The sequence below is a fragment of the Colias philodice genome, chromosome 16 (assembly GCF_061535455.1).
Source record: "Colias philodice isolate Cphi_HAF_F1 chromosome 16, ilColPhil1 Martin Lab GWU primary, whole genome shotgun sequence".
NCBI lineage: Eukaryota > Metazoa > Arthropoda > Insecta > Lepidoptera > Pieridae > Colias > Colias philodice.
The window spans coordinates 5951421-5967396 of NC_143101.1; the positions used below are offsets into that span (position 1 = coordinate 5951421).

Here is a 15976-nt window from a genome sequence, read left to right on the forward strand (position 1 = left end):
AGCCTATTGAATTTTTTATTAAAATTATGACTAATTAACGTTTATGTATTAAAAACAAAAAATATAGCGTTGGCATGATAAAGGTAGCTTATATGATATCCATTGGATCCTTAATTTAAAAAAATTGTCCTCAATATTATGTACTAAACACATCAATTTAATAAAAGTTAAGTCGATTCCTACAAAAGCGCAAATTTAGACAATGCTTACCAAGCTTTTTATACCTACCTAGTTGCTTTCAACTTAATGAATAGACTATTATAGAATATTATCAGATAAAAAAATGGAAAAGAAAAAGACGTTCTAGCTAAATAAATGCTGCTTTGGTTCAGAAAATTGTATTTGAGTATTAAGAGTATAATACGAAGTAGGTATATTTTTTGTTAGGTAAGTGTTACTTACTTAACCTTTGAATTAAAAAAGCAGTAAGTAAGACAAGAATTGCATTTATTTACACTTTTAACTTAATAACCTTCCATTTATCTTTAAGATATGGTAATACCATAAATAACTAAAAAATAATTATATAAATTATTACCTACTATTCGATTTGGCATAAACAAAATTCATATTGATACCTATAAAGGTGTAACATCCATTGGATTTTATGTCATATCTTCTTCTTATATATAAAATTCTCGTGTCACAATGTTAGTCTGCATACTCCTCCGAAACGGGTGGACCGATTCTCATGAAATTTTCTGTGCATATCGGGTAAGTCTGAGAATCGGCCAACATCTATTTTTCATATGTACCACGGGCGAAGCCGGGGTGGACCGCTAGTCTTATATATAAAATTCTCGTGTCACAATGTTAGTCTGCATACTCCTCCGAAACGGGTGGACCGATTCTCATGAAATTTTCTGTGCATATCGGGTAAGTCTGAGAATCGGCCAACATCTATTTTTCATATGTACCACGGGCGAAGCCGGGGCGGACCGCTAGTAATAATCTAAATCATAAGCAAAAGCTAATCTGAGAAATAAATCTCGAAATTAGTGTAACAAAAACTAACTAACGATTTGTCAAAGCCTTAACCCTAACAATAAAAAATATTAGCACGTATGAGTAACGACCAATAAGAGAATAAAAAATGTGTAGGAAATTTAAATGTGGTTTTTGTGAGCAGATTTCAAGTTGTATATAAAGACTAATCATGCATGCCACCATTATCAGTTGTTAGTTACCAATCAGTGCTTAAACACCTACAAGGTATATTGTGTTTACGATTTTCAAATCCATACAATATTTATAAAACATATTTTTAATTTGCGAATTTTAATATAAATAAGCTTGAGTGTATTTTTAAATAAACTAATACAGTGAATTAAAATGAATTAAATTGCATATTTTAAAAATGTTTTGGTATTTTACATAAAAACTTATTTCTATTTTTAAAACATATCATAATTTTATAATTATTTCGTTTCCTTTAGGTATAATAATACACAAATTTCAACATAGAGCTTTTAAAAATATTAATCATTTTTTTTGTTTTTGTTGTTACTATGTATATATGCTATTTTTAAGTTTTGTTGACAATAAAAGATATCTGAAGATTCTTGGTGTTTTGAAAGCTCTCGTGGTTTATAGTTCTAACACTTTCTTTATTTTAATGTGTTGCGGGACGCCAGTTGTAGCCCATACCTTATATTATTATTCATTTATTACAGATACCAATATCATTATTCTTTTATTTTAATTTTTCTAGAATCCAAGATGAAATCCTTCGTAGTTGTCTGCCTCTTCGCGCTCGCGGCCATCGCGTCCGCCCGCCCTGAGCAATACACCGACCGCTATGACGACGTGGACCTCGACGAGATCATGGCCAACGACCGCCTCTTAGTCCCTTACCTCAAGTGTATCCTGGACCAAGGCAAATGCTCCCCTGACGGAAAGGAACTGAAATGTAAGACGTGTTCAAATGTTGAAGTTGTACCATAGTAAACAGTTACTATGTAAGCTGTATCTTAGTGTAGTCTGGAGCTAAAGATGCCTGTTTTGCAAAAGCAAAATGCTGTGTTAAAATTTCAATTCGTTAGTTCTGGTAGCTGTTTCGATGGTTTTATTTTTTACTAGTTAATACCCCTGTTTTAATAGAGTCATGTTAGATTTCAAATTAAAGTAGTATGCACTCATATAAAATATCATTTCGGGTAGGTATAACTGGTATGAGATTAAATTAAATCGAATAACAAATCACGAAATAACCATATTAAAATATAGAGAATCAAAGTGTGTAAAGTTGAAAAACTCTTTCAAAAGTTAGCTACAATATCTTCTAAAGTACATATATGTATTTATAAAAGTTAGAAACGAATTTCTTTAAGAATATAATTTGTATAATGATAACATTTAAAGGAAATTTATGTCGTTTAAATAAATAATTTTAATAATGATATTTAAAAGACAATTAGACAATCGTTTTTGCATCCAATCTCAAGATTCCACGTGCAATAACCAACGTTTATTTTCAATATTGATCAAATTATACACTACTAAGAAACAATCATTCACTTGTCTGACATAACCAGTTTTATGATGATAAATTATAATATTTATGAATATATTTAGACTAATAATAGGTCATAAATAGATCATGGAAACAAACAAGTCCGTCCTTTGCATTTAACTAGGTATAGTTTAATACTGAATACGTCATTCAGATTGCTACGTCTTGGTGATTCATTTTCACACCTCAGAGGTTACTTTAGGAAAACAAATAATATACTTACTTATACTTACTTATATAGCCGTAGGTACGTATTAAAAGTGCATTTTGAAATGTAAAAAATACACAATAATAAAACGCAATTTCTAAATGACACAAACACACAAAAAACTGCTTTTCGCTCCGGTGGTAAATGTTAAATTATGCATTTTGACTATTCAAAAACGCTTCTGAAAGAAGTCTAGTGAATAAAATTTTGAGTTTGAATATCTAATAACTAAGATAATACTAAAAATAGTATATTTTATATCTATAAATATTGAGCATCAAATCAAAATTTATAAAATAATAACTATATTTTCATGAATTTTATAATTTACATTATATTACATTCACTAGCTGCTCCGCGCGGTTTCACCCCCGTGGCTCCACCCCTGTTGGTCGTAGCGTGATGATATATAGCCTATAACCTTCCTCGATAAATGGGCTATCTAACACCGAAAGAATTTTTCAAATCGGACCAGTAGTTCCCGAGATTAGCGTGTTCAAACAAACAAACAAACAAACAAACTCTTCAGCTTTATAATATTAGTATAGATAAGCAATTGTAAGGATACGTTCTTGACCTGTAAACCCCGCGATGTCAATGCAAATACAAGGAAACTATAATATACCAAGGCTCTACATGTTTATCATATTTTCTATGAATAATTTTATGCTAAATACGGACTTTATTCTGAACATGTAGGTATAAAAGTTCATACAGTTGAAAGCAATTAGACTTTAGTATAGTTATTATCCTTCTTAGATTAAATTAAACATATTTTTATAACCTCTAATTTTAAGCAATTATGTAGAGTAGGTATATCATAGCAGTCTGTATTTTTATAACTATGTATAGTTATTTCCTTATATGCAGTTGCGAGACATACGATTTTTTACTGAATTAAGATTCATATCATTTGACATCTATTATTAAGATGAAGCTGATCCATGTAATATAAATACTGGTATCATTTAAATAGATTATTTTATAAAATAACATATTGTTTCGCAATCATCGGTTGCTTCTCTAACAAATATAGGTACATAATATATTTGTTAGATAATTATTAATCGTAACATTACTGTATTAAAACGTATAATAAATCTATGTTTATTATCCACAGCTCACATCAAGGAGGCTCTCGAAACATACTGCGAAAAGTGCACAGAAACCCAAAAGGCTGGTACCAGAAAGGTCATCGGCCACCTCATCAACAAAAAGGCTGAATACTGGGACCAACTGAAGGCCAAATACGACCCTGAACACAAATATGTACTGAAATACGAGCAGGAACTCCGCACTGTTGCTGCGCACTAAATGTATCCAAAGTTTGATGTTTGCAATGATTTCTTCTAAATTTTCGCGAAAATAAATTTATTAGTTCAAATTTAAGACAATCATAATTTTTATTGACAATCTCCCTATCCTATGAGGTTATGATGCATTATTGTATCAAGCAAAATTTAGCCATTTCTTGGGCTTAGAATATCATAATCATCATCAATAATCTTTTTGCCCTATAATTTTTGTTATAATAATTGTATGTTTCTAATATATCGCGCACTCTATATCGCTTTTAGTAAAATACAGGTTGATAGATTTGAAATTGTAAGAAAAAGCGTATTTAAAAAAAAACTTATTTCGATGTGAATTTAACTTGATCATATTTATAATTTTGCCTTATGCGAATAAAAAAATTCGTAGGCCTTGAAGCATGAGAGATATAATTTAATCAAAACAAAAAAAATGTAGGTAATTTTTGAATTTACAACAACAGTTTAAAATAAAACCGGCCAAGTGCGAGTCGGGCTCGCGCACAAAGGGTTCCGTAGCAGCAAATATAATAAATTACAGTTAAATCAACCTATCTCAAAAACTATAAGAGATACTTTGATCAAACCAAAAATCGTTGAAAGAGTTAATTAGCATGCATCACCTCTATTTTTTTTAGAATTTTATACCCCGTAGTTATAAAAATAGAGGGGGGGGGACATACTTTTTACGACTTTGAGAGCTGATATCTCAAAAACCGTTCACTTTAAGAAAAATGTTTTTTAGAAAACTTTATATCATTTTAAAAGACCTTTCCATTGATACCCCACACGGGTATGTACATCGAAAAAAAAAATTTCATCCCTCAGTTACATGTATGGGGGGCCCCACCCCCAATTCTTTTTTTTACTATTTAGTGTCATATTTTTGTAGCGGTTCATACAACACATATTCCCATCAAATTTCATCACTGTAGTACTTATAGTTTCCGAGTAAATCGGCTGTGACAGACGGACAGACGGACAGACGGACAGACGGACATGACGAAACTATAAGGGTTCCGTTTTTGCCATTTTGGCTACGGAACCCTAAAAAGAGTTTTTTAAATAAAATAGTATCTGAATATGACAGAATTATACTGAATTGAACTGGGGTAGATTATCATGAGACTCTTAAATTCATTAACCACGTCTCGAAGTCAATATAATGATAATTCCGAGTTGCTCTGGCCACATACGACGGCAAAATAACAACACAGTAAAGGTGTAGGTACCTACTTAGTCTTAATTTTGGTAATGTTTTAGTAATATTAACACACGTCGTTCCTGAAGGAGACTATAGAGGTATTACAATCTTCAATGCGATGTTTAAAATCATATATGAAAGGGAGGGTGGGAAAATAAACTTCAATTTAACTCAGATAAATAAAAATAGATTTAAGTAAAGATTCACTTTTGCCACTGCACTGTACCTGTGTTAGTCAATCCACTAAAGAAATGAGCTGGAAAATGTAGAGAAAATTTAATAAGACAATCCTCTTATTATAACGTAAGAAGCGAAAAAACAATAATAAGTAGTAGGTAGGTACTTATTTTAAAATATAATTGCTGTATTTCTTGTGAAATTAAATTATTCTAGGTTTAATCACAAAACCTCTTAGTCAAGATCTGTCGACTTTTTCTGAGCAGCAAAAAAATGAAGCAACATATTTCACTCACAAGTTGCAAACAAATATATTGAAATTGCTTTTGTTGATTTTAAAAGGAAAAAAGCCACAGTAGGGAAAAAAAAACATTCTGTTGATTATCAACAGAATAGTGGTTGTTTTTCTAATTAATTCTTGTTAATATGTTTATAATAGATTTACCTGTACGTTTGTATGTTTGTATGTAACCGGCTTTTTTAGACTCAAACCACTTTAAACTGACAGGTTCATTACAAATATAAATTTATAAAAAAATAGAAAAAATTCGATCACGAGTCGGGACCCTTAGACACATAAAACTGAAAGAATAGAATAAATTCGATCGCTCTGGCGGGTCACGGGTGGCTGAATTGGTCAAGCATCTGCTTGGGATTGGCGTGAAAGGATGTGGGTTCGTGTCCCGCCTCGTGATCAAATTTTTTCTATTCTTTATAAATTTATATTAATGCCATAAAACCAAAAATATCAAATTCAGGTTCATTACAAATTTTGTAAACTTATCAAGGACCGGGACTAGAAGACTAGAATTGTTTTATATTTAGTTTTCTATTTATAAAAAATTGCTTATGTAGCTTTCATACTAGTTACTACTCTATCTTTGTGTAATATCTTAATTTTCGTTTTACTGTTTAGCGTGGTGGAAAAGTAAACGAACAGATCTTTCTTTTTGTTCTTATAAATAAATATAACCTGTTAAATATTCCGAGCAAACTCTTAGATCAAATTTTACATTATTTTGGATGTCATAAATCAAACAAAGAAATGAATTATAATCAACAATCCGGTTTTAGAGCTCCAGGGATGAAGGCTCTGGTAGAATTTAATCAGCCAGAGTGGTTTAGTAGGTGCTTAATATGTCAAATGTGATTGAACTTTCAGGTAGAAGATAAACTAGTTATGGGATTTCCTATGACTTTATAAAGTGTTAATTTAGGATGTAAATAATACTTACAAATTATTTATAGGAACTTAGCTTTTTACAAACGTAGAGTGTCCTCTTTTTTATTTTAATACAATTATCTAAATTATTTCGATACAAATAGATACTTGTGGTATAGCAGCAGTTTTATTAAGCTCACTTATAGAATAAATAAATGAGAGAAACTAGAAGCAGAGCTTTATATTAGAGCCAAGCTTAGAGATTATGTTTGAATAGTCTAATTCCTTCTTAGTTCTTACAGAAAAAATGAACTAATGTGGGGATGGTCAGTCTGCTGAGGTTACATCATTAATAATCTACATGATATCACAAATATACATGAAAATGAACTCCACATTAAAGAATACAGATGACTAAATAGGCAATGGACATGTAAAGTGCATCTGTGGGAAACCTGACGAGGAAGTGAACTTGGAAACTCTTTAAAAATATAAATATTGTATCGAATATATTTCTGTTTATAGGGTTATTCTTGGAAAGGGCAAACCCGTTTTGTAATTCGTAGTCACTATTCTCTATATAAAGATCAAAATCTTGTTATGAACGTGCATTTACGTACTTACGTGTGAAAGGGCTTGCAATTTTTATAAAGTGATCTATAAAGGTATTAAAAGTGCGATTTTTTATTTCATTTTCTATAGCAAATCTATATTTTGAATAGTGAACTTATGCTGAATAGCTCAAATGCCGAAATTTTAAGTGTAACAAAATTGTGTTCAGAGTTCGTCAATTTTTTTTATCCTCTTGAGACCCCAATATTGTTAAAATTGTTTTTCGGTGTCGCCTGCCCAAATTTTTTTATTTAAAATCCTTGTATTTTTTAAATGTTTTATAACGAAACTTTTATTTTTAGGATGAAGTACCTTATTGCATTTTGTTTTATTGCTCTCGCGGCTGTTTCAAACGCGCGGCCGGACACCTACACAAACAAATATGATGGTATTGATTTAAAAGAGATCTTGAATAATCGGCGGTTACTGGTACCTTATGTAAAATGTGCTTTGGAACAGGGAAAATGCTCACCTGAAGGAAAGGAATTGCGGTGTAAGTATACGATATTCTAGGGAATTGTTTCTCTATTCAATAGGAACAACAAGGGTTTATAGTGCTGGATTTCAGGAATAAATTGTTTCTGTAATGCGATACAATTATGTTCTGTGACAAGACAAAGTAATTATACCTATTACCTAATAGACTGGGGTAGAAGCCTTTGAAATTAGTGAAAAGATAAAAAAAATCGCAGTCGGATGAAACCCATTAGAAAAGGAGGGGAATATGATAAAAATGTAAGGAAAAATAAATTACGGTCAATCCGAGTTCGGGAAGCGGGAGGGGGGAGCTTTTAAGAGAAAAAAATGGTTTCTCTCGATTTCCGACAAAACTACAAGTCCTATAGAAAAAAGTTCAATGGCAAAGTTGTAGGTAATTAAAAGTTCTACAACTTTTGTATTCACAATTTTTTCACATAACCTAAAAATTTAGGTGAAAAATTCAAAAAACCAAGTTTTTGGTCTTTTATTTCTATCTACTTCAAAATTTTTTTTTTTTCTACGAAATTTCGTGGAAACTTACTTTATTATGTCCCAAATACACTGTAATTTATTTGATTGAAAATATTTATTTTTTCGCCTTATTTTGAATTAATACCAAAAAAACAACCTAATTTTCAATCGAAAAGTCACCCGTCAAAATATTAGCTTTTTTCAAAAACTTGGGGTGCCTTTTATTCATTGAAATCTCTACTTTCATATGGTGTAAAAAAAATAAACACCACCATAGTAAATGTTCTCAGGAAATGCATACAAACAGTCTGAAAATTAGCTTTTACTAAATCAGGCACAATTCTTGAACTCTATATCTTCTCTTGTATCGGCTTTTCGGTAATATTTCAAAAGAAAAATAATTATCTGTTCTAAGTTTAATATTTTACAGCATATTCAAAAGCAAAATGATGTCGATAAAAACATTTCAGGTAGTTCGAGAAGTGTGCCTGATTTAGTAAAAGCTAATTTTCAGACTGTTTGTATGCATTTCCTGAGAACATTTACTATGGTGGTGTTTATTTTTTTTACACCATATGAAAGTAGAGATTTCAATGAATAAAAGGCACCCCAAGTTTTTGAAAAAAGCTGATATTTTGACGGGTGACTTTTCGATTGAAAATTAGGTTGTTTTTTTGGTATTAATTCAAAATAAGGCGAAAAAATAAATATTTTCAATCAAATAAATTACAGTGTATTTGGGACATAATAAAGTAAGTTTCCACGAAATTTCGTAGAAAAAAAAAATAATTTTGAAGTAGATAGAAATAAAAGACCAAAAACTTGGTTTTTTGAATTTTTCACCTAAATTTTTAGGTTATGTGAAAAAATTGTGAATACAAAAGTTGTAGAACTTTTAATTACCTACAACTTTGCCATTGAACTTTTTTCTATAGGACTTGTAGTTTTGTCGGAAATCGAGAGAAACCATTTTTTTCTCTTAAAAGCTCCCCCCTCCCGCTTCCCGAACTCGGATTGACCGTAATTTATTTTTCCTTACATTTTTATCATATTCCCCTCCTTTTCTAATGGGTTTCATCCGACTGCGATTTTTTTTTGTTTCAAAAATTATCTACTCTAGTCTATAAGCCTATGACAGTATTATGATGTTGTAATATATTCCTCTTTACCTTATTTAATTTAAGTGTTTATGTTAAAACATAGTTTATATTTTCTCGATGCAAAATTTAATGTGCATCGGTTTAGTAGCTTTGGTATTGTACAACTTCCCATTCAAACACTCGCTCTCGTAATAATCGTAGTATTTTTTGCATTAAAAATAACAACCCAAAGCTTGCATTGCATAATCTTTAAATACCTGACCGTTTCATTTCAATGTACAATTACTCTAAGATGTTTCACTACAGTTCATTCCTACGGAAAAACGCGACTAAATTTGATGTTTTGGCTTTAAAACTGACGAATATCATAAACTTCAAGGTGCTTCCTATTGTCTTACTTGAAGAAAATTGTATTTTACGTACATAATGATGCTGACCTTACATTTCCTTTTGCAGCTCATATTAAGGAAGCTCTTGAGAACTACTGCGGTAAATGTACTGATACACAGAAAAACGGTACTCGGTTAGTGATCACTCACCTCATAAACCACGAATCGGACTTCTGGAACCAACTCGTGGACAAATATGACCCAAGCAAGAAGTATGTTACGAAATATGAGAGTGAACTGAAGTCGATTAAGGCTTAAGAGTTGAATAGCTTTAATCGTATCACAGTCATGGAATTATTTATTATTTATGTTTTGTAACATAGAATCTGTGATAAATTTCGAATAAAGATACTGTTGCATTCGTTACGTGACTTTTTGCCACCTTTATCTACTGTATAAGGTGTTTTTAGTACCTTTTCCGACGAAACGACTATATTACAGTCTTAGTCAGTCTGCAGTCAGTCTTATAATTAAAAAAAGTTCAATATACTATTTGTAACTACATAAGTATTCGATTATTAGGAGTTAAGTATTGGGCTACTGAATCAAAAAGAGAGTCGTTTTTTTAATTATTATTGTTTCTTGTTGTATCCTTTTGATTTGATACTGGTACCTAATTAAAACTCAATCTTACATTTAAATTATAGTTTTGGTGCAATTGCTATTATTTTTAATCAGGATTACATCTTTATCACGTACACAGCTTAAGATAAACCAACTTAAAGTAACTCAGATTTTTTCTCAACATGATGTTTTACTGACATATGATTGTGTTCAAGTCAGCCAATTATAAACTTACAATTATATAGTAGATATTAAAGGAAAGCTCAATCTTCTCTAGCAAGGAAAGCTTCGTAAATTTCTTTGTATTCATCCTTCGGGTCGTATTTTTGCAGTAGTTCTTTCCAAGCATCTTTTTCATTTTCCCGAATGAATTTCACCACTTTTCTTGCGCCTTTCTTCTGCTTATCTGTACACTTTTCACAACCCGTTTGCATTGCATCTTTTACGTGAACTGAAATTGGAAAAGAAAAATAAATAGTTAATTCTTTCTCAGTCTATCAGATTATATTGATTATATCCTTACAAAAACTCCATATTTATAAAGCATTTGAATGCTATAAAATTTAGTTACTTACTGCTTAAAACAAACACTGAGTTATATTCTTCACTCAGTGTTTGTTTTAGAGCAAAACTCTTCAGTGTCAAAATGTTTAAGAACATAATCATTAAATTTAATATGAGGAATTGCATTAAAGCATATTGAAAATGACGTTAAACTATTTATAAAAATTATAATAAATGTAAATTATTCTTACGAATCGAAAAACCTTGTATTGTTTATGCCTCGGTGCTTTTAATATGAGTATATTTAATTATATTTGTTCACTTCGCAGAAAACATTCAAGTACAGATGCTTAATTTAGTGAAGGTACTTATTGTTTTAACAGTAATTATGTTAATTGGAGGATCGGCGCTATGAACTTTTATGTAGGTATGTACGTAAAAAGTCGGAAATAAAGATATACGTAAGGTTTTTTATGAGTATGGTACGGAAATAATCTTTAATGTATTATATTTTTTACTTTAATGAGGAGTTTAAAGTTGAACCTATACATTCATGTATTGTAAAGATAGAGGGAGGAGCATTGTAGAGTATGGAACATGGATGAGTCGTTAGAATGTGAAGGTGGAAATACACCTCCGTGGAGATAATGATATTTTAAAGTAGAAATAGTGTACCAAGTATATGATATTTTATTTAGTAATATCCTCATATTATGAAGTTCGTTATAGTGAGCTGTCGCAAGTATGCAGAAGAAAGCTTACCTTTTATTTCAATACCTTCCGGAGTGCACCGCCCTTTATCCATTAAACATTTTATGTATGACGTCACTAATCTTCTATTTTGTAGGATTTCATCAACGTCCATGTCGTCATATCTATCCGTGTAATGTTCAGCATATGCAAATGCTGTCAGACCAAATAGTATAAGAAGTATATAATTCATCTTAAGATTAATATAAGGCTTGATAACCGTTACAGGCTTAGTTACTTTTTTACACAATGATTCCTTTGGAGTAAAATGCACTTATATATAACTGGTTCTTCAGCAATTGTTTTATTTGCATTGTGCTGGGCATTAAATTGAACTAGCATTGTAATCACGTTGTAATTAACGGGATAATTGACTCTTATAATGGTTCAAATCATTAATCATTACGGATGAGTACATAGCTAACGTAAAGAATAAGACAATTAATTAATATTATGTGACACCTTCTAGAAATTTTCAAAACAAACAATATACAATGTTCTTTCTGTTCATTATTTTACTACCTACGTACAATATAACGTCTATTTCATATAGCATCTATCGCGGTATTTGACTATTCACCTTCTTACTCTATAACAATTATTCTTAGATTCAATTATTCTATATTATATTCATTTCATATTTCAGAAAATTTATTTTACCTTTCCTACCTCTTTGTTTATAGTTGTAGTAGGTATATACTACAACTATAAACCTACTACAACTATAAACAAAGAGGTCATGAAATTCAAGACAAATTCAAATTTGAATTTTGACAAAACCGCAAAATTTTTATCAGAGTGCGGTTTAATTCTTAATTCTTGTGTAATTTACAATGTTGTGTGCGTATAATTTTATGGCGTTTAAAAGCTCTACTACATAAGGGTTTATTGGGATCCAACAACAAATAATGATTTTCCAGCCATAATGCAGGACATGGGTGACTATAGTAGGGTGCAGTCGATCTCGAAGACGTGTTTCCTTTACCGATGGAGGACATGTATTAAATATTTTCAAAATTTCTTTACTTTTTTCTAGTCTTGTATTCCCGGTTTTTGGTTTACATTCAATAGTGAGCCATCGCTCTACTGGTGGTACTTTTTATTTCAACCTTAATCAGTCGCATATAATCAAAACTTGAAACATTAATATTGTAACTTTTCATCAGATCTACGCTTATTTATTGTACACTCAAATATGAAAGAAATAAACTATAACAATGCAAAATATTTTCTTTTTAATATCAATAGATCAAAGTGAATACATCCAAGCGTACGCGTAAGCGTAAAAGTGAATACTTCAAGCGTAGAGTGGGAAGGTACCTTCTAGGGAAGCGCGTTCCATCTTAGACCACATCTCAGCTTAACATCAGGCGAGATTGTGGTCAAGCGCTTCCCTATTCCCAATAAAAAAAAAAGACCTATAATGTTATTAAAAGTTAAAAGTAGGTATAAAACAACAATGTTTATTCTTGTCTCGACAATTGAAACGATCAGAATTTTTAAGTGTGTTTTGCTATTTTCATCATTTACCCATAATATATGTATATTCCCACTGCTGGGATACGGCCCTCCTATGAGTGTACAGGCCATAATCCACCACGCGCGCTGGTCTAGTGCAGGTTGGCGGATGTCAAATGCATTACAAACTTCTTCACGATATTTTCCTTCGCCGTTTCGAGTGATATTATCAATTGAAAACACATTCACATTGAAAAATCAATTTATTTCCCATTGTCAAATTTATGTCTCGAATCCCGACTCCTGAAGGCCGAGGTCCTAACAACTGAGCCACCATTAACTGTTTTTGTAATATTACGATGTTATTTTTTTTACAGAGTTTTAGTCACGCAATGGTAAATTTATGACATTAAAGTTACAAAAAGTAAATTATGTTTCTAATCTTTGCGTAGTATTTCAGCTACTTGTGTTTTCTGTTTAAAAAATGAGGAGCGATTATCATTAAATATTACTTTATTACTTTACAGTCAACAAAAACAAGAGGAAAATTCTGGGTTAAAGTATACTATTTATATTATTATTTCTTTTCATTTCAATAGTAATAATTATACTTAATTAATATAATTATGTATAAGGTATATTTTTTGTATTGCATGCAATTAAAACCATGGTAGTTTAAAATTTTATAAAGTGAAAGAAAAGTATGTTATCAATTGAATACTATAATCAAGATTCTAATTATGACAAAAATGTAGCTTGCATTAAAATTAAGTTATTTATAAAGTTTTAACTAATTCATAAAACCAAAGCCAACAAATCATTGTTTCACAATTTCCAAGGATGAAATTTAAACAAGAAAATATATTTCTAACCATTTATTAGAAAAGTAAACAAAAAATCCAAGATCCGAGACAAATTTACATTTACAGCTTGAGACCTTTAGCCTGGGCACGTTCCTCGTACTTCTTCTTGTATTTGCCCTCAGGATCGTATTTGGCGGACAACTCCTTCCAGATTTCCTTCTCCTTGTTGATCAAGTGCTCGATAATGGTGTAGCTGCCTTTTTCCTGGGCCTCAGTACATTTAGAGCATCCCGTCTCCAGAGCGTCTTGCATGTGATCTGTGAGATTATGAATGAAATTATACGTCTTGCTATGAGGTTAAATCATAGGGTATAAGGTGATAATTACTATGCATTTCATAACCGCTTCTCAGTTTATGAGACAGTGGTTCGTAGATGAAGAGTATCTAATATTTTATAAATGAAGGATATAAGGTAATGTTTTATTATTTTGTGGTTATGGAATAAACAGAGGAAAGGAATAAATTAGGCGTTAATTAATTATATACATAATGCATACCATAATGTAATGAATGAAACTACCAAGGCTACATTGTTTATATTTAACTTGAACATTGAGTTATAATTTTTTATATATATTTTTAAAAGTATTGTTTATTTATTTTGAAAAGGTCGGTTTTGTTTTTTCTTATTAATTTTTTTTAATAAAAATGTTATAATTAAAAAATATAAATATTATCATAAACGTAGATGCTCCGTGCTTCTTCTGAATATATTTAAAATTTATTTCATTCTGTCATGACAAAAGTCTTAATAACTTTTTAATCAGTCCTTAGCATTCAGAACTCTGGAATTATTTCCAAAATTCCAGTTGTAAAATGTGACCATTGTTTAAAAGGTGAGAATGTAGGCTTACCTTTCAATTCCTTTCCTTCAGGACTGCACTTGCCCTTGTCCAAGAGGCAGTCACTGTAAGCCATTAGCAACCTCTTGTTTTCCAGGATCTCTTGCACGTTGATGTTATCGTATTTGTCTGTGTACTTTTCGTCGGCGTAAACCGCAACCAGCAGACAGCACAATACAAAGAGTTTCCCAGCCATCTGAAAATATCACTCTTTATTGTGACACACAATACATTTGAATTTATATTTTTAAATATTTCAAACCTACCATTACAATGGTTCTAATTGTACGACACAATTGTGACTTATGCTGCTAACGTTGTACCGCAGTATTTATAGTAGTTAGCGTGAAGCTTAAACCATCTAATTTGTTCCTCAGAACATTATTCCATTAGCTACCTGGTGCGTAAAAACTCGCACTAATAGGTACATGGCGTTACAATTATCGTATTTCTCAGGAATTATTCAAATAAATCCACGATTACAGACGACAGTGTTTAGTTCAATAGAAATATGTTAATCTCGGTATGTTATTGTCATCGATAATTGGTTTCAGTAATTTGATTGTCGTGATAATAATACTGTCTTTTTTATATTTTATTATGTAGAGTAGAGCTAATTTGTTTTGAATAACAGCAATTAAGGAAAACTTTTATGCCTTAAGCTTTGAGACAAAAATTATTAACTAAATTATTAATGTATTGTAAAATATTATACACAGGATATCACGTGAAATTGCATGATTTTAGGCATGCTTTTTTTTCACGACTAAGTCATATTTTATTTTAATATTTTATCGCCTGGAAAGTCGTCTTAGATTTTTGGTCAAGCAGTCTTTTAAAAATTATTTTATGCACAGGAACGGCCTGGTTACTGTTTTATTGTACATACCTATGCATACCTAGATACGTCATATAAATAATAGGAGTTGATTGATAACAATATTAAATTTGTCTCTCCCGGGCTCAGGAGAATCTATTATCATAAAAAAGAAAGTTTTGGGTATTTGTTTTCTCAGAACAAATAGGACATTTCTTTGAAAGAGAGTCTGTTGTCTTTAAAAATTATTATATAAACCATTAAAGTGTAGATGTTTGTATGAAATTTAACTACCATCTTTCAGGTTACATTTTGACCTTTCACATTATTTTACATAATTTATTTTTAAGCACTCGTGAAACTTTCCTTTGCACAAAAAACCACAATTTTGTTGCACCCTATGCATTGTTCTTTCGTAAATATTAAATACAAATTTTGTTTAAAAATCTGAAATAAATGTTTATTTTTCTTCAGGAATTAAATAGAGAAAGAAATTCTTCAGGCCTGAAATCTAGATAAAAACGCGTTTTCAGCAGATTTAAGTTTTTACGG

The 15976-nt window shown here is 30.8% G+C and overlaps 4 protein-coding genes across 4 annotated transcripts; 2 read left to right on the forward strand and 2 right to left on the reverse strand.

Moving 5' to 3' along the window:
* Nucleotides 1–1137: 1137 nt before the first annotated feature.
* Nucleotides 1138–4104, forward strand: LOC149481688 (allergen Tha p 1-like). The gene is made up of 3 exons (XM_089704692.1): nucleotides 1138–1212; nucleotides 1712–1909; nucleotides 3841–4104. The coding sequence occupies exons 1-3, from the start codon at nucleotides 1161–1163 to the stop codon at nucleotides 4032–4034; spliced, it is 444 nt and encodes a 147-aa protein (XP_089560818.1). The 5' UTR covers nucleotides 1138–1160; the 3' UTR covers nucleotides 4035–4104.
* A 3081-nt stretch (nucleotides 4105–7185) lies between these two features.
* Nucleotides 7186–9989, forward strand: LOC149481689 (allergen Tha p 1-like). The gene is made up of 3 exons (XM_089705315.1): nucleotides 7186–7238; nucleotides 7488–7678; nucleotides 9693–9989. Exons 2-3 carry the CDS (start codon nucleotides 7489–7491, stop codon nucleotides 9881–9883), a joined length of 381 nt encoding a protein of 126 aa, XP_089561441.1. The 5' UTR covers nucleotides 7186–7238; nucleotide 7488; the 3' UTR covers nucleotides 9884–9989.
* Nucleotides 9990–10286: 297 nt separating this feature from the next.
* On the reverse strand, nucleotides 10287–11678 carry LOC149481690 (ejaculatory bulb-specific protein 3-like). The gene is made up of 2 exons (XM_089704859.1): nucleotides 11456–11678; nucleotides 10287–10640 (listed from the first exon to the last, which is right to left on the reverse strand). Exons 1-2 carry the CDS (start codon nucleotides 11634–11636, stop codon nucleotides 10453–10455), a joined length of 369 nt encoding a protein of 122 aa, XP_089560985.1. The 5' UTR covers nucleotides 11637–11678; the 3' UTR covers nucleotides 10287–10452.
* A 2083-nt stretch (nucleotides 11679–13761) lies between these two features.
* On the reverse strand, nucleotides 13762–14940 carry LOC149481691 (allergen Tha p 1-like). Its single transcript, XM_089704855.1, has 3 exons — nucleotides 14874–14940; nucleotides 14620–14803; nucleotides 13762–14021 (listed from the first exon to the last, which is right to left on the reverse strand). The coding sequence occupies exons 1-3, from the start codon at nucleotides 14874–14876 to the stop codon at nucleotides 13825–13827; spliced, it is 384 nt and encodes a 127-aa protein (XP_089560981.1). The 5' UTR covers nucleotides 14877–14940; the 3' UTR covers nucleotides 13762–13824.
* Between the last annotated feature and the right edge of the window lie 1036 nt (nucleotides 14941–15976).